This window comes from Falco naumanni, chromosome 3 (assembly GCF_017639655.2).
Source record: "Falco naumanni isolate bFalNau1 chromosome 3, bFalNau1.pat, whole genome shotgun sequence".
Classification (NCBI taxonomy): domain Eukaryota; kingdom Metazoa; phylum Chordata; class Aves; order Falconiformes; family Falconidae; genus Falco; species Falco naumanni.
This window is the reverse complement of record NC_054056.1, coordinates 23164208-23180753: the sequence shown is the minus strand read 5'-3', so window position 1 is coordinate 23180753 and position 16546 is coordinate 23164208. Positions and strand designations below refer to the sequence as shown.

At 50.6% G+C, this 16546-nt stretch overlaps 2 protein-coding genes across 4 annotated transcripts; both read right to left on the bottom strand.

The window, feature by feature from the left end:
- Nucleotides 1-71: 71 nt before the first annotated feature.
- Nucleotides 72-4140, bottom strand: NOL7 (nucleolar protein 7). Its single transcript, XM_040585529.1, has 8 exons — nt 3876-4140; nt 3738-3798; nt 3604-3665; nt 2868-2899; nt 1770-1857; nt 1183-1304; nt 1025-1102; nt 72-423 (listed from the first exon to the last, which is right to left on the bottom strand). The coding sequence occupies exons 1-8, from the start codon at nt 4010-4012 to the stop codon at nt 356-358; spliced, it is 648 nt and encodes a 215-aa protein (XP_040441463.1). The 5' UTR covers nt 4013-4140; the 3' UTR covers nt 72-355.
- SIRT5 (sirtuin 5) lies at nt 4118-15318 on the bottom strand. Of its 3 annotated transcripts, none has more exons than XM_040585526.1 (9): nt 15206-15318; nt 14498-14636; nt 11883-12016; nt 10160-10385; nt 8521-8608; nt 6725-6778; nt 5698-5821; nt 4753-4868; nt 4118-4317 (listed from the first exon to the last, which is right to left on the bottom strand). In XM_040585526.1, exons 2-9 carry the CDS (start codon nt 14616-14618, stop codon nt 4242-4244), a joined length of 939 nt encoding a protein of 312 aa, XP_040441460.1. In that variant the 5' UTR covers nt 14619-14636; nt 15206-15318; the 3' UTR covers nt 4118-4241. The 3 variants fall into 3 exon arrangements, with proteins under 3 accessions (XP_040441460.1, XP_040441459.1, XP_040441462.1); XM_040585525.1 differs by lacking the exon at nt 15206-15318 and adding an exon at nt 14932-15076; XM_040585528.1 differs by lacking the exon at nt 15206-15318 and adding an exon at nt 14837-15013.
- Nucleotides 15319-16546: the final 1228 nt, after the last annotated feature.

The window sequence follows — 16546 nt, the reverse complement described above, 5'->3', positions numbered from 1 at the left end:
TTAGAGATGTGACTGAACAACCTGCAGTAACCGGCTGCTGTGAGAGTAAGTGAAGCACCCAGAGCCGTAAGTACAACTTCGTTCATCTTTATTCTCTGCAAGGGAGCTCCCTCACGGAGGCAGCTCTACATGCCTGGGGGAAACACCAGCTGTTGTCAATGAGTATTAAGGATACAGAGTTGCTTCCCCAGCCACTCTGCGACTGGGGAGGGAACAGGGAAGTCTGCTGGGATGCAGCCTGGTGCCTTCTGGGGGCTTGAGCTGGAAGCCGAGCGGTGATGGGAGAAGTGGGGGAAACACCTTTGCTGTGTTCAGTAACAGTCAATAGCACCTTCTGAAAAAGCTGTCCTCATACTCAGTCTTTCATGTGTGCTGCGAGCCAACGCTTTTTAAACCTTGCCGCTCTTTCCTTTTTTTCTTGCCCTTGAAAGAAAAAAGCTGTCGGTTACTGTTTCCTTAGCCCGGCTATGGCAGAAGCAGCAGCGCACTGATCACTGCGCATTTCAGAACAAAGCTGCCTGGGCCGCTGACAAACCCCCATCACCTCACAGACCCCATATGGGCGCCTTCCATGACGGAGGAGCAGCGCGTGGCTATAACCGGTGTGTGTCAAGTCTGTCCCTGTTTGTCTCTGTAGGGACATTTTTTAATGGGGAGAAACAGGCGCTATTTCCCTGCGCTCACACAGCAGCTCCGGCATCTTGGCAGCCCTGCTTTACGTTCTACCTGTCTGAAATTGTTTCCAACAGCTCAGAGGTTGTTAGAACAACAGTTAGTATTTATTTCTACAGATAAACATGTTGTTTCTTAATGTACACAAAAGGAAGAAATTTTTTCCAAGCTGTGTGTCATGGAGCGCTCGCCGCACCCACTCGGGCTGTAGCGCGCTGCTGCCCTGCCCCGGCTCAGCTTCTGCGAGTTGGGAGCGAGACCCAGCCCTCCCAGGGGAACCGTGCTGGTGCTTTTAAAGTGTATACGTAAACCCATGCACAAAGTAGTACCTAGTCAGACTTTCTGTACTCACCCCAAGATTTGTCCACAAACTGAACTGCTGCGCTCTTAACTGGTTTTTTCTTGTTTTCAAGGGAAAAAAACTCATTTGCTGAAACAGAGATGAGTGTTAATTACCAAGCTTAACCCAGGCAAACGCAGCTGCAGGACCCCCCTGAGGACACTGCTTACCCTGTGCCCGGTTGGCATGTGGGCCGTAGAGCTGCGCCTTTACGAAGTCCAAGGCGAGCTGTTGGTGGAGGCCTGTAAAACTCTGATCTTTTAAGCGCACAGCTGTATAGTTTCCTTTTGACCTAGTTAAATAAGGAGATGTAAATCCCTGGAGGGCCCTTACAGACTCGAGCTACTCGAGCACAAGAGCAGCCAGTGCTGGTTTCTGACACTCGGCCAAGCTGTGCGGCGGTATTAACAAAAAATCAGACCGAGACTCTCAAGCTGTCCTTACGGCTTTGCACCCCACACAGTCCCTTGGGACCCCTGAACTAGTCCTACCAGAGGGTGCAGTTCCTCTGTAGGGACAGCAGGGACAAGAAACGGGGGAAGGAAAAGACACTGAAGGGGAGGAGTTCGGTGCAGCACGTAACACGGTGGCTACTCGGTTACATATACAGGATACAGAAGGACTATTTCTCATACAAATTTTGTGTGTAATATATATATATAAAATATAACACTTAAAGGCAATGTGAAGGGAGCACGGCTGCACAGCTGCTGCGCTGCCCCCTCCCCCCGTGCAGGCAGGAGCACCCCCAATGTACCTGGCACCCTTTCCTTGCTTCTCTTTCTTCACCCGCCTTTGGACTTGGCCTTGTCTCTGCTTCACAGCCCCACCTCCACTCTGTTTACCTAAAATAAATTGAATAGATAACAGAAAAAATTTCCCAAATGTTACAAATTAAGAGCTGTAAGTGAGAGGAACAGGAATGAGATGAGTTCAGCTGTGAAAAGGTGAGGGGTCTTCTGTTAACAGGCATTTTTCAGCAGCTCTGACCAGTAAGAGGTGCTCTGAGAGGGTGGGCAGAGCCTGCCTTGGGGGAGCCCCGCAAAGTCCTGCTGGGCAGCCTGCCCCTGCCCTTCCCTTGGCATCAACACCAAAACCAGGATTCAGCACAGGACAAAACCTCAACGCAACAGAGCAGCCACGAGTAACACACGAAAGGGAGCGCTGCTGCGGATTCGTCCTCACTGCTAAAAGTACTTTGGAGGCTTGAGTATTCAAGGCACTGTCCTGAGCCCATCTTGTTTGTGCCAAAACAGTAATAAAAGGAAGAAAAAGTAGCAGTTACACCATCCAGCTACATAATTATGTAAGGGATAGATGAGAGAATTGTTTTAAAAAAAAAAAAACACATATTTTTTACAAGTACAGAGGGCTAGAAACCAGCAGTCATGGATGCTCCAGACTCTTCAATTTTCAGAATTAGAAAAAGTTACCTCATTTTTTACAGATGCTATTAAATCACAGCATGATGTGTAAAGTATCACGGCGACTAACAACTCTATCCAGGAATAGCCTTTATAACTTAAAGGCTAAGTATTCATCTCCCTCACGTAATCCTGGCTTTTCTGACACCTGCCCTTTGTTTCCTTAAACACCTCGGGCTCTTTCAACTGAAACCACTGTACAGCAGACCATTTCTGTACAAGGCGCAGGACTCAGATTAAACGTGGCTTTAGATTTTTCCTCAGATACTTTTCCCTGGCAACGATCTGTTCAGTCAGTTCACAGTTCAGGTTTTGGGCTTCCGGAAGAGCTCCGCACAGGAGCGCTGCCCCGCTGCTTCTCCAGCACAGGGAGGCAATCCCAAGGGATTGGGAGAGCACCACACCACCAGTGCAAGCTGCAACATACGTACCTCGCTCAGCTGCCGCAGCCTGCTCATCAGGCCTGTGGGCCAAGAAGGCAAGAGGTTATTCCAACTCACACACCCCTCTTTCACTCAAAGCCACAAACGCTCCTGCCTCAAGCCCAACCCCACACACACCAGGGCCCACCCAGAGGGGCCATACAGGCTCACCTGTGCTCACCGGGATGGTGGGGTGGCCGTGGCTGGTGCCCACCAAGCCCCTCAGCAGAATGAGTGGGAGAAAATAAGATGGCAAACACCCCAAAACTTGTGGGTCAAGATAAAGGCAGTTTAATGAAGCAACAGCCAAAGTTGTGGAAGTGAAGGAAAATAGAAGAAGTTCTTTTCTACTTCCCATGAGAGGTGATGTCCGGCCGCTTCCTGGGAAACAGGGCTTCAGTGTGTGCAGCGGATGCTCCGGAATATGGACATGGTAAATGACGAACGCTCCCCTTCCTCCTCCCTGCTCTGAGCTTTTATATCCGAGCAGGCTGCAATGGCCCTTTGGCCACCCTGGGTCAGCTGTCCTGGCTGTGTCCGTCCCCTCCGCCCCGAGAGCTTGCCCACCCTCCGGTGAGGGGGCCTGGAGCCAGCCCTGAGGCCGTGCGAGCGCTGCCCGGCAGGAGCCAAAGCGCTGCGGTGCTGCCACCGCCTCCCCTGCGACTGGTACCAGCACAGCGCTGCTGGGGGCTCCGCCAGCCCCTCCCCCCCCCCCGCGCCCCTCCCCCCCCGCTCGCCCCCTCACCCTGCGGGCGGCGCGGCGGCGGCCAGCTCCTGCAGCACGGCCTCGGGCAGCAGCTTGCGCTTCTGCGGGGAGAGAGGGGGTCAGCGGGGGTCGGGGGGCGTCAGCGCGAGGGGTGCGGGCCGGGCCCCCCCTACCTTCTGCTCCGCGAACAGCTCCTGCCGCCGCCGCCGCTTCTCCTTCAGCAGCTCCCGGTGCCTGCGGGGAGGCGGGAGGCGCCGTCAGCGTGGCCCCGGGGCTGGGCTGGGGCGGGGTAGGGGTGGAAGAGTCCGTACCTCCGGGCCGCCTCCCCCACGCGCTTCCGCTCGGCCTGGGCCGCCTCCCGTGCCGCGCCGAAGGCCACCTCCTCCGGGGCCTCGTCCTCCGAGGAGGCCGGGCCCAGCAGCACCGCCACCTTCCCCCGCCGCGCCATGGCCGCGCGCCGCCCGCCCCGCCCCCTGACCCGGCACCGCTCCGCCGACTTCCGGCCACGCCCGCCGCGCGCGCAGACACAGAGGAGGGGCGAGGGGGGGCGGAGCCCTGGGGCGCGGCGGGACCGGCCGCCCGTTTATTGCCCGGTGTGGGGGGACGGGACGGGACACACAGACATGGACCGGGGGGGGCGGGGCACACAGGCACGGCCCGGGGGAGCCCCGCGGCGCTCAGGCGATGATCTCGGTCGGGTGGCGCGCCAGCGCCGGCGGCAGCGTGCTCCCGCAGGGGCCCGGGAAGTGAAACCTGCAAGGAAGCAGCCGGCTGAAGGGGCGGGCGGGCAGCCCCCGTCCACCCCCGGCACCGGGCATCGCCTTTCCCCAACCCCCGGCACGGGGCAGCGCTCCCGAACCCCCCCCCCCGCATCGGGCATACCGTTCCCCCAACGCCCGGCGCCGGGCGGCGCCCCGCAAACCCCGCACCGGGCAAAGCGTCACCCCCCACCTCCGCACCGGCACCGGGCATCCGAGGGTGGGGGTCGGTGTCGGGGCCGCGCTGCCGCTTCCCGCTGGGCCGAGGCACGCCTGCACCCTCGGGGTGGGCCGGTCCCCCGGCAGCCCAGCGCCTGCCCGCACAACCCGCCTCTGAAGCACGGGGGCCGCGCGCCCCAAACAGCGTTTGCTTCAAACTCCCCCCGCGCGTTGGGCGTTTTTAACGGAAGACGGAGCCGAACGGCCTCACCTGAACCTGCTGGTGGCGGGCGTAGCTTCCGTGTTGAACTCCGCCACCGGCACTCCCCGGGCGGACACCTGAGGGGCGAACATCGCGGCAGGGTACACCACCGAGGAGGTCCCCACCTGCAGGGCCAGGGGACACAACCACAGGTGGGGCAAGGCCGGCAGTTAACGGGCAAACCCGACCAACCCGCAAGGTGAGGGCCCCCCCCGGCACGCTGGATGGGCACAACCACTAAAGCTCGGAGGATCCCTACAGAAATGAAACCAAACCAGGATCTATATTCAGCGTCGCTGTATATATAGTTAGTATAGCATAAGAACTGGGATTTTTTCCTTTGAGGCAACCCAAAGAAGTCCATTTGTGGATTATAACGGTACATAAAAAAAAAAAAATATCCCAGAAACACAAAATGGCAGACTTCGCCATCAGGAAAACAAAACAAGATGTTCCTTCTGTTACTTGACATCATTCTGTGAAGGGTACACAATATTCTGGGCGAGTGCTTTGGTCAGCAATCTGGAACCTACATGGCACGTAAATAACCTCACAAAAAAAGCAGCACATGCTAACAGCTAGCTACCTTCTGAAAGCATTTTTTTTTTAACTGAGCATCAAAATAATCATATAATCACTGCTTGAGAAATTCAACAGCTAAACGGTATTAGCCAGCCTCTAACACTCGAGCTGCTAACAGCTGCGCACACCAAACGCAGGCTGCAGATACCAGCTGAGCAAGATGCACCATGCCAAACCCACTGATTTCCAAGCAGTACATGTAGATTTTCAAACTTCACAGTCTTCTACTATTTTACACTTGATACTAAGGAGTCCCTCCAGGGCTTTCAGTTCCCTCATGGAAGCAGAGATGCATCTCCTTTACCCAGGAGGTACAGCTCCAGCATGGCTTCCCTGCCGGTTACGAGGCACGGTAACAAAAGCGTCACTCACTACCAAGCAGAGGTCGCAGATGTCAAGCTCCTTCTCAACCTCTGTGAGGATGTCAGGATCCAGGGTTTCGCCAAACCACACAACGTGGGGACGGAGGAGCCCGTTGCAGCCATCCTCCTCGCACCTGTTCAAAGATCACAAAGGGACAGCGTTATGCTGCTGATGCAGACGCTTCAAGCTGCAACACGGCACAGCAGTTTTCATTCTCGTTTGGGCTCCTCACCTGCCCTCACCTTTCTCCCTTTTCTTTCGCAGCCCTCCCCCCACCCTCCTCCACCGCGTGCGGGACTGGAGGCAGCTGATGCCGTGCTGCACACGTGTTGGACGTACACACACGCTGCCTGCTCACACCGAACGGGTTGCTGAACAGTTGTTCATCTCAAGACACTTAATCGTGTCTTCCCCTTAACTGAGCTTCTGAAATCCATGGAACATAAACCATAGCATGTGCTACAGACCTCGGCCTCCATCAACTTTAAAAAAAATGGCCAACAGGTTTTTAAGGAGAAAGTGAACTGCAAGGCAGAAGCATCGCATTAGCCTCTTCTCCTTAGGAACCACAGGAAAACTCTGGTGGCTCCTCGCACCTGCAGCTAGCTACGGCAAAGTTCCAGCCGTTGTAAAAAAAGCACCGTGGCACACTGAGCGCCTGGCAAAGGACTACGCAGTGGTTGTACCCAGACTAACAGGAGGTGGCACCTGCAAAATAACAAAACGTTTACTGTGTAGGACATCATGCAAATCTCCTACTACTCCACTTACTACAAAACCCATGAATTTTGGCATGCTTCAGCTTGATGCTCAAGTACACAAACATGCAATCCCTTTAGCATCATGGTAAACTTCTAGGACACACTCCTGTTGTCCACCATAACTTTAGACTCTGTTCTCTGGGGCAAAGTCCCATGCTTTTTCTCCTGTAGAATGTCTCTGCGTCCTTCCAAAACTAGGTGAGCAGTAACATAAGCCTCTGAGATGCACAAAGCATGAAGAGGTAACAGCGAAAAACAAAGCAATCCATACGTACTGAGGAAGGTCTTCAACTGGAATCACAGCGTCTTCTGTTTCAGGATCTGGAGCCCTGAAGTTACAAAATGGAAATACATATTCAATTGTACAAAGTACGCTTTATACATTAATAAAAACAGCATTCTCTAAAGCACATTCTCCAATCAAGGAATCTTTGCAACTTCAGCCAACTTCAACACCTACTACAACCCCGAAATACCACATGCAGGGCGGGCAGACATTTGTCCAGAATAACCCCAGAGCTAAGCAGCTGGAACAAGCTGGTCAAAGTCTGTCAAAGGCACAACAAATATTTATGTAGCTATCTGGTGAAATGTAAAGGGAAAAAAACCCTAAAAATCTATGAGCATATGCCTGTCCTGTCCCCTTGCCCCCCCTTTTTTTAATGGCAAAAGAGGATGGCTAGAAAAAGGACTGACTGATTCTTCTGCAACTTTTTAGGTTGCAGAAATCCTGGTAACTGATGCTTCCCTCCTGATTGTTTCACACATCTGTACATTAAAGACCTGTAATCATGAGAATCTTATTGATGACTTGAAGGACAAAAGCTACTAGGTGCTCAAGAGATGCAGAGAGGACAAGAAATGTATCAGGTGATGACAGTCCAATTATAAGGAATACGCATCTGGTTTAATAAAAAACCTGGAAGGTGAAGGAGATGGGAGTAAACACACATTGTCAAGGAGTACAGTTAGTTGATGTCCAATATAAGAGTTTCAGACCATGTGAAATAGTTCTAATTAAAACATATATAATGTTGTGCTAACTTAGAGGTTAGCAGTTACTCATTCACAGGACTGATGCACCAGAAGGCTGCGCTGCCAGCCAGCCAGAGCTGGGCAGGCTGGAGAGCTGGGCAGAGAGGAACCTCATGGAGTTCAACCAAGGCAAGTGTAGGGTCCTGCCCCTGGGCAGGGACAGCCCCACGCACCAGTACACACTGGGGCAGAGCTGCCCCCCAGCAGGTCAGCAGGGAAGGACCTGGGAGTGCTGGGGGGCAGCAGTGTGCCCAGGTGGCCAAGGGACTGGTGGGATCCTGGGGGGCATGAGGAGGAGCGTGGAGGGGATCCTGCCCTCTGCTCTGCCCTGGTGAGGCACATCTGGAGTGCTGGGTCCAGTGCTGGGCTCCCCAGTTCAGGAGACAGGGAACTGCTGGGGAGGGTCCACCAGAGTCTGTGAAGATGATGAGGGGTCTGGAGCACCTCCCTGACGAGGAAAGGCTGAGCGAGCTGGGCCTTTGCAGCCTGGAGAAGACTGACAGGGGATCTTGTCAAGGTCTACAAATATTTTAAGGGCGAGTGCCAAGAGCATGGGGCCAGGCTCTTTTCAGTGGTGCCAGTGACAGGACAAAGGGCAACAGGCACAAACCGCAACATGAGAAGCTCCATCTGAACATGAGGAAAAACTTTCCCTTGAGGGTGCCAGAGCACTGAACAGGCTGCCCAGAGAGGCTGTGGAGGCTCCTTCCCTGGAAACATTCAAAACCTGCCTGGACGTGACTGTACAACCTGCTCCAGGTGACCCTGCTTGAGCAGGGGGTTGGACAGAATGATCTCCAGAGGTCCCTTCCAATCCCAACCAGTCTGTGATTCTGTGAGTTATGGTATCATGGGCTCTCACTGAAGTCACCAAGCAGTACACTCGCCTTTCAAAGCAGTTGTGTAAAATTTAAGCAGTAATACTATTAAAGTAAAACGAGGTGGTTGGCTGAAACTCCTGTATGCTCCTAAAATGGTCCCTTTTCTACAAGAGCAAAGTAGAAAATACAGAGAGTTTACGAGGCAGACGTATTACCCTTTCCCAGCCAATGCAGGGCATATTGGACTCTTGTAATTCGCAGCTATGTTTCCACAGTTGGTGCATCGAGTTTTAAATAAACTACCTGAAACACAAAGAGAAAACACCAGGCAGGGATGAAGCGATTTCTCCGAGGCACGGCTGTACAAGGAAGTTGTTGTGTTCATCCTAGACGGCCTTTATTTGACTTTGAAGATTATACCTTGTGGGTAGCTTACTACAGGAACTTTAACAGCCAAGTGCTGAAAACTGGCAGCATTATGAATGAAATGCTGTTTACACAGCACTTACACACGCTTTTGTTCAGCAACCCAAGGTGAGCAGCATCACAGTAACTGCACAGACCAGGCCCAGCTAAGACAAACACAGCCCTTCCAGCTAAAAGGCTGCAGTGAACAACAGCAACAGCCTCTCTAAGCTACGATTTATCGCCTTGTTCTACGTCACAACATGAATAATACACAGCCTCCTAACAATATTTCAGAGGAAATTCATTATTTAAAGTATCACCGAGGGAGATGTTTTCCATTTATTTCCATTTATTGCTTTTCCCCCTAAATCAGAAATGTATTCTTAAAAAAAAATAAAATACTCGTTAACACTGTTTTGTTTTACGCAAAACTCCTCAAGCCCAAGACTTTTGTAGCAGTAGTAATGTGCTGTAGAGATGTGCAATATTACCAAGACTTTAAAATAGTTTCTTTTTGTAAAGAAGGAGGACAATCAAAATTAAACTATACCCAAGGCTTTATCCTTGGATCCACAACTGCATTTGTGCAGCTCTCCTGGGTCCAGATCACAAAGTAGCGGTACGAAATCCCATTTAAACCTTTTGTGATACTTAAGTTAAAAAGCATTATACTGCTGGATGGGACTGTGTCCTGGGAGACCTCCGCCCTGTGGAGTGGAGAAAGGAGGAGTGGGGGTACCTCAAAGGATGGGGAAGGGCCTCCCCACCCTCGTTCTTTCCACACCTGTATATTTCCTCAGACCAAAAGCCCCACTGACCCCCACCCACTGCAGCTGCCTTGTGCTCCTCTGGCATTTGCACAAGAGGGCGGGAGCGAGGAATGCCACTAACAACACGGAAGACAGAGGGAATGCCAGTGGGTGTAGGAGAGAAAGGCAAGGGAATCTCATTCATTGCCAGCCCCTTCTTCCTCCTGTAGCCAAGGACTGCACAGGTGGGTCTTTAAAGGACAGGACAGGGCACAGGGAAAGCACCGGGGCTCATCAGACTGGTCTTGCTGGTACACTCTTTACTGGCAGCAATACTGGTCTGGCACGACCACTACCACACAGTGGAAGTCCTCATAGATTTTCTCCTCTTCTAAGCAAGATCAGCAAACGTCAATATCCACATGCACTCAAGTGGATCCGAGGCAAAACTAAGCAAGCGGGAAGGGAGAACCAGTTCCTGTGTACTGTCAGAATCCATTAAAAAAAAAGATGAGAAAGAGAGGCTGTGAAGTACCCAAAACAACTTCTGAAAGACAACAGGGTGATACTGCAAATAACCCGATGTGAATTTCTATCATTTGAAAGACAGATTTCTTTTCTCCCAGTACTTATCCCGCTCTCTCTTCTCCCCGCCCATCTTTGCTGGCCTGCAGCAGCCAGGTAAGCTGATTCTTACCATGAATTTCTAAGAGGTGCTTTGTGCCTGCCTTTCTGTGCAGCTCATCAATATTCTGAGTAATGACCACAACGCTCCTTCCTTGCTTGCTCAGTCGCCTTTCGCACTCTGCAATGGCAACATGTGCAGGATTTGGATGTTTACTCAACATCACTTCCCGGCGGTAATGGTAAAATTCCCATACACGAGAAGGGTTTCGTGCAAAAGCCTCCGGAGTAGCCAGCTCCTGGAAAAGACATTAACAATTCATTCCACCAACAAAAGGACAAGACAATCCCCTCCCCAGGCTGAAGCCTGCTGCCATTGACACTGCTACCAGCATAACAAGATCATCAAAAGCTGATTAATTATAACCAGATGCAGTTGACAAGAATATAGCTCGATAGTCCTTATGCGGATGACAAATCTAAAGTATCTTATCAAATGAGGAAATAATATCAGTAGTGTGGTACATGGCTTGACATAGTACACTCAGACCTTATTCTGTGCTGCCCTACTGAACTATTTGGAATTTAGTACATCACAAAGATGAGATATTTCAATGCACACAATTTTTAGCATTCAGAACTCTCTTTTCCACACCAGCCATAAAACTCAGCACCATGTGGATATATTTCCTTCACTAGCAATTTCTTTTCTGCCTTAACTTAATCATAACACAAGCCAAATTACAGCCATTGTCAAAACCAAAGTCTAACGCCTTGTCTTTTATGTGCCGGTAAAATCTAAGCTATACTTTTCACAACAACTTTAAATTTTGCCTTATCTTTTTTTAAAACATGGAGTAGCTCAGTCTAATGCTTCAATGCACACTTCTACTGATATAAAACCACCAAATGCAAGCTTTCTGACGCAGAAGAGCCAGGCATTTATACACACCCATGCTCTGTTCGAACTGACAGTCGCCGAAAGAAAAAACGCATCTTTAGATTTGAACCATCTTGAAAAACTCATCCCTCTGACTCCTTTACAACTTCTTCAAATCTTACATGAATGCCGCCATTAAAAACCATAATGAAAGCAAACATGATTGCAGTGTTTGGGGCAGCAGTTACTGACAGTATAACAGTTACCTGGAACATCTGCGGCACCATGCAGGGTCAGACTCACAAGGCACCTATACAACTCACACATTTTGGTGCTCACTGCTGCACCACTGCACCCCACAGTGTCTGCTTCCACCTCCTCTCCCACCCCAGGGGCTCCCAGCACTGGCACGATCACACCAGCAAGAGAGAGTTTGTGGGAGGGTTCAAGTCTACGAGGAACCCTGCCCCCAAACAAACAAAAATCCTAAACCATTTTTAAAGAGTATTATAAGAAAGCGAGATTAAAACAACTAGGTGTTTTGGTAGAAGTTTCTTCAGAGTTTGAAACAGGAAAGGCCCCATGAGGTAGGAAAACAGCGAGGGTGTCAAAAGATGAGCAAACAGCTAAGCTGCAAGGCAGCAAGAAAACAAGGAAGATAGAAAGACCCAGAGCTATCTGCAAGAACACTGTTTTTCCTGAACAACCAATAAACCAAACGACAGAGAAGAACAAGGGGCAGCTGCGCAAAGCAGGCCCCCAGGGCACAAGGGAGAGCTGCAGGGAGAGCATGTTCTGTCCCTACCACAGCACTTCTACCTTTGAAGGTACCATCCTCTGACCCCTCTCGCTCAGCTGCCCGATGGGCAGAGCAGCACAGCGACGCAGCTATGCAGCTGCTGCCACCAGTACCTACCTGGGCTTGCCACTTTCTCCAGAAACCTCCAGCCCCTCTGAAAGTAGGAACTCCACTCTCCGCACTGACGCCGGCTCCTGTGATAATGGCTATATGCTTCGCTTTGGCAAACACTTCTCGAAAATCGGCCATATCTGTGTGTGAGAAGAAAAAAACAAATGACCATTCAAATGCTTATACTTTTATTTAAGAGGCCATACAGACAGTGCTGGCAAAATTATGCATCCAGAAATGGCTTCCATGTACACCTCCCGCAACTTTAACTTCAGAATACTAATTTGTTTCTGTATATTAGAATTTGACAGGCAATTCCTGGAGATCCTCAAAATGTATGTGAGCAAGCTCAGTAGGCCAGCATATATTAAACCATGACTATACTCAATATTTGAAAGACAGAGCATTAAACCAAAACCCCACACTAGATGCTACCCCGACAACAACTGTTGCCAACACCAGCCAGGCACTGTTTGCTTCCTAACTGTAAGGTAAGAACCTGAGAAAAAAAAAATTATTTACATTTAGCTACAAAGTATCACCTTCAAAATTGAGGTAATTTGGGAAAAGACATTTCCTTCTGAGGCATCTTGCCCATTTTCTAGGTTTGCAATTGCATTTTCTATTTTTGAATGTATATTCCCTCCATTTTTCCCTGCGTGGTAAAGTAACCAGGAAAAAGATGGGAAATCTCCTTTCTGTTTTTCTACAAGTCAAAACAAGATTAAAAAGGAACAGGTTAACCACAGAGAGAGACAAATTCTCTTCCAGTTTACCTCAGATACTAATTTTAAAGCAACATATCTTAGAATCACAGAATGGCTGAGGTGGGAAAGGACCTCTGGAGATCATCCAGTCCAAACCCGCTGCCTAAGCAGAGTTAGCCACAGCAGATCATCCAGGAGCATGTCTAGTCAGGTGGGTTTTGAGTTTTTCCCAGGATGGAGACTCCACCACCTCTTTCTGCACAACCCATTCCAGTGTGTGACCATCCTCACAGTAAAGGAAAAAAAAAAAAAAAGAAAAAAAAAAGAAAAAGAAAAAAAAAAAGTGTTTTCTTGTGTTCAGATGGAATCTTGTGTGTTTTCATTTGTGTCCATTGCCTCATGTCCTGTCACTGGGCACTATTGAGAAGAGTCTGCCTTGTCTTCGTTCCCTCCCACCAGATGTGTTTATGCATTGACAAGATGCCCCTGAGCCTGGTCTCCTCCAGGCTGCAGAGCCCCGGCTCTCCCAACCTCTCCTCATATGCCAGATGCCCCAAGTCATTAATCACCTCTGTAACCTTTTGCTGGACTCTCCAGTACGCCTGTGTCTCTCTCATACTGGGGAGCCCAGCACTGGACCCAGCACTCCAGGTGTGCCTCACCAGGGCAGAGCAGAGGGGACAATGTCTACCAGGGCCCTCAAGGTCTTTTCTGTGGAGCTGCTTTCCAGCAGGTTGGCCCCAGCCTGTCCTGGTGCCTGGGGTTATTCCTTGCCAGGGCAGGGCCTGGCACCATCCATTTGCTGAACATCAGGAGGTTCCTCCCAGCCCACGTCCCCAGCCTGCTGAGGTCCCTCTGGATGGCAGCATGACCCTCTGGTGTATCAGCCAGTCCTCCCAGCTTTGTATCTAGATACTTGCTGAGGAGGTACACTGTGCCCCATCATCGAGCTGATTAACAAAGATGTTAAACGCTACTGGCCCCATTACTGACTCCTACAATATGACCCTAGTGACTCGCCTCTAGGTGAACTTAGAGCTGCCGATCACAACCCTAACCTTCTCAATTTACTATGTGGTTCATTTTGGGGTGGGTTTTTTTGGTTGGGTGGGTGGGTGGGTGGGTTTTTTTAACCAGAGGCAGGTAAGTTTTGACGAGGAGAGAGTCTTTGGAAATGTCCCAAGACCCACTGGGCAGAGAACACTATGATTCTGATGCCCCATCTGCTGTCATACACCAGACCTCACAAGCTCTTGAATTTGTAAAGAACAGGCCAACAGTCCCCTTGGTCTGGTCTCCCGGCTCTGACAGCAGCTGAACACTGATGCTCAAAGCAGAGAAAACAAGTGCATCTCAGCTACCCAGCTGCCAGGGGTTTCATTGTTCCACCTGTGCCGTTCTGCCTGCCAATCTTGAGTTAAGGCACATCCTCAAATTAAAAAACAAAACACACCCCACCTCACCCCCCAAACAGAGAGAGAGTATTTACTACTGCTTGAGCGAACAGTCTGCCTGGGGTTACCCAATATCCCGCTACTCAGTTGTTACAAATGCTCGAGGTCCTCCATAATTCTTGTACAAAGAAATAAGGAGCGACTTTTATTACCCATTAGGATTATGAAAAGGAAATGCAATTAACTAGCGCATGTTAATGTGCATCAATTATAAGTGCTAAAACCATGCTACCAGGCAATCTTCCTGACTATGCCAGGGTTTTGGGAACTACATGTAATACAGGCATAGAAGACAAATTTTAGCAGCTGGGGGGGGGGGGGGGGGGGGAATCCACTTTTCACTCTTCTAAACATTTTGAATTAAACTATAGACTTCACCTATGACACAAAACCTTCTAAAATTTCAAATCTAGCTTGAAAACCCACCTGAGGTACTAAAGCAAACAAACAGATATCTTACTTGAACTGGGATGAGCCATTTCCAAGCAAAACTTCTGTTTCTTTGAAGAGGCAGCCTTAAATCCAGAATACACTTGGGAAACCAGCCTTCTAGAGGTAAATTGAACGAGACTCATCAGCATCCCTCGAAAGTATTTCACCTGCAAAGAAATAAATTAAATGCCAGAGGCCTGTTCAGGGACCAAACTCCCTGTAAGGAAATCTCTGTAAAATAAAGATAAAAGTATTATTCCTGGTTTTCTCCCACATCTTGACCTCCCCCCCCCCCCCCCCCCCCCGCCCAGCGCAAAGCACAGCCACCGCAAACCCAAGCCCCTCCAACCGGGATGACTGGTTTTACCTGGTTATACAAACCAAAGCCCACCGAGCCCTTAAAATAACATTTGCTAAGGCACAAAACGGCACCGTGACGGATTATTTTCTTAAATACTGAACCTCCACCATAGCGTCTGACGGAAAAACAACTCGCAGGAAGCCGGCGGGCAGTTTCAGGGGCAGGGTTGGCCCGGGGGCTGAGCTGAGGCGAGCGGCCACCTCACGGAGGCCTGAGGGGAACCGCGCCGGCGGAGGGAGACGCGCTGAGGAGAGGGGGCCCTGCCGGCCGCTGCCGCCCCCTCCCCCCCCTCCTCAGCGCGTCTCCCTCCGCCGGCGCGGTTCCTCTCAGGCCTTCCCCGGGTCCGCGGGTTCGCGCCCCGCCGGGTGTCCTTACCTCAGCGGCGGCGACCGCGGCTGTAAGACGCGGAGGGCCGAGGCGTGCGGCGCCTCACGTCCCGCCCTGGGTTTCCTGAGGGGGCGGCCCTGGCTGCGCTCCGCCCTCGGTCACTGAGGTACGTGAGGAAGAGGGTGGTGTGGAGGGAGGGGAGGGATGGAGGCAGCGCAGCTCTCCCAGCGGGGAGCTTTCCCTACTTGGAGGTCTCAGGGAACGGCGCTAGGAGCACGTATTAGGTTAAATTATACATAGGTCGGGAAAAGCTGGATGTTTTTTCGAGTACCACCGGTCTGCGGCCCACCTAGGTTGGGAAAAGCTGGATGTTTTTTCTAGTACCATTAGCCAGAGGCCCATCCTTAGGCATCCACAGTTTACATGTTCACCCTCAAAAGTCCTAGACGCTGCTTTGCTAGCACGACTCTGACAGCTTACACTTTCCACGTTTTTTTATGAGGAAAGCTGTTGTTAAGATTGTTTTCCAGCAGAAACATGCCAGCAACCGCTTTACTCCAGCCTTTTCCCCTCCACCCTTCCCCAACAACTCACCAGTCCTTTTCACTCAGCCTGAGATTTGACGTTTTCTCCTTCCAGTTCCATCAATTGCCAGCTACACAGATGAAGAGGTCCCCAATGGATGTACCCACGCTGGGGGAGGTCAGTCCCACCACACTGAGCTCCCAGTTCCAACCTGGCCACCCTGGGGAGCCAGCGACCCCGGGGCTGGGGGACAGAACACCCACGGGGGCTCCCAGCCAGCTCCCCTGGCACCTCACTGCTTCATGGCATTTATCACTTAGACCATAACAGCAGGGAAAACCCTGCTGCTGCAAGCACAAAGCAAGCCTTTTGTGGGGGAACATCCAGCAGGACTGATTAAACGCTCTACTTCCGCTTGCTGGACTGTACCAGCTCTGGCTGAATCTCCATAAAGGCATATATGCTTGAAAAAAACCCCACATAATAAATTCAGAAAACAAGATGGATGGCCAGTATCATCTTACTTAACACTGTAACAATCCTGATGGTGAAAATCAGGTAATTCTGTCTGGGCTGCAGGGAGATGACAGGTTTGTTTTGGCAGGTCAGACAATCAAGGGATTGGCTCTGCCCTGCGTTACTCAGTGTTATGACTGGGGTTGATTTGTTGGGTTTTTTTTTTAATTCAAGATCTTAGTATGGATTGTACATCCTGCTTATTAGACAGTGTATTTTAGACTCTGGTTAAGATTAATATTAAACAAACTCCCAAACAATTAAAAGCAATGTGCAGTTGGACTATAACCATGGGGGTTTTCCACCAATTAACAAAGTTCAAGATGGCAAATGGCTAGTCTGACATTG

Excerpts from the sequence above, each read along its gene's own strand:
- SIRT5 (XM_040585525.1), bottom strand. Across the intron at positions 12,017-14,497 it reads AATGGCTCATCCCAGTTCAA|ATATGGCCGATTTTCGAGAA; the intron begins GTAAGATATCTG and ends TCTCACACACAG. Across the intron at positions 4,869-5,697 it reads TCTGCGACCTCTGCTTGGTA|GTGGGGACCTCCTCGGTGGT; the intron begins GTGAGTGACGCT and ends CTGGCCCTGCAG.
- NOL7 (XM_040585529.1), bottom strand. The coding sequence starts at position 4,012 with ATGGCGCGGCGGGGGAAGGTGGCGGTGCTGCTGGGCCCGGCCTCCTCG. Across the intron at positions 3,666-3,737 it reads AGCTGTTCGCGGAGCAGAAG|AAGCGCAAGCTGCTGCCCGA; the intron begins GTAGGGGGGGCC and ends CTCTCCCCGCAG. Across the intron at positions 1,858-2,867 it reads GGCTGCGGCAGCTGAGCGAG|GTAAACAGAGTGGAGGTGGG; the intron begins GTACGTATGTTG and ends AATTTATTTTAG.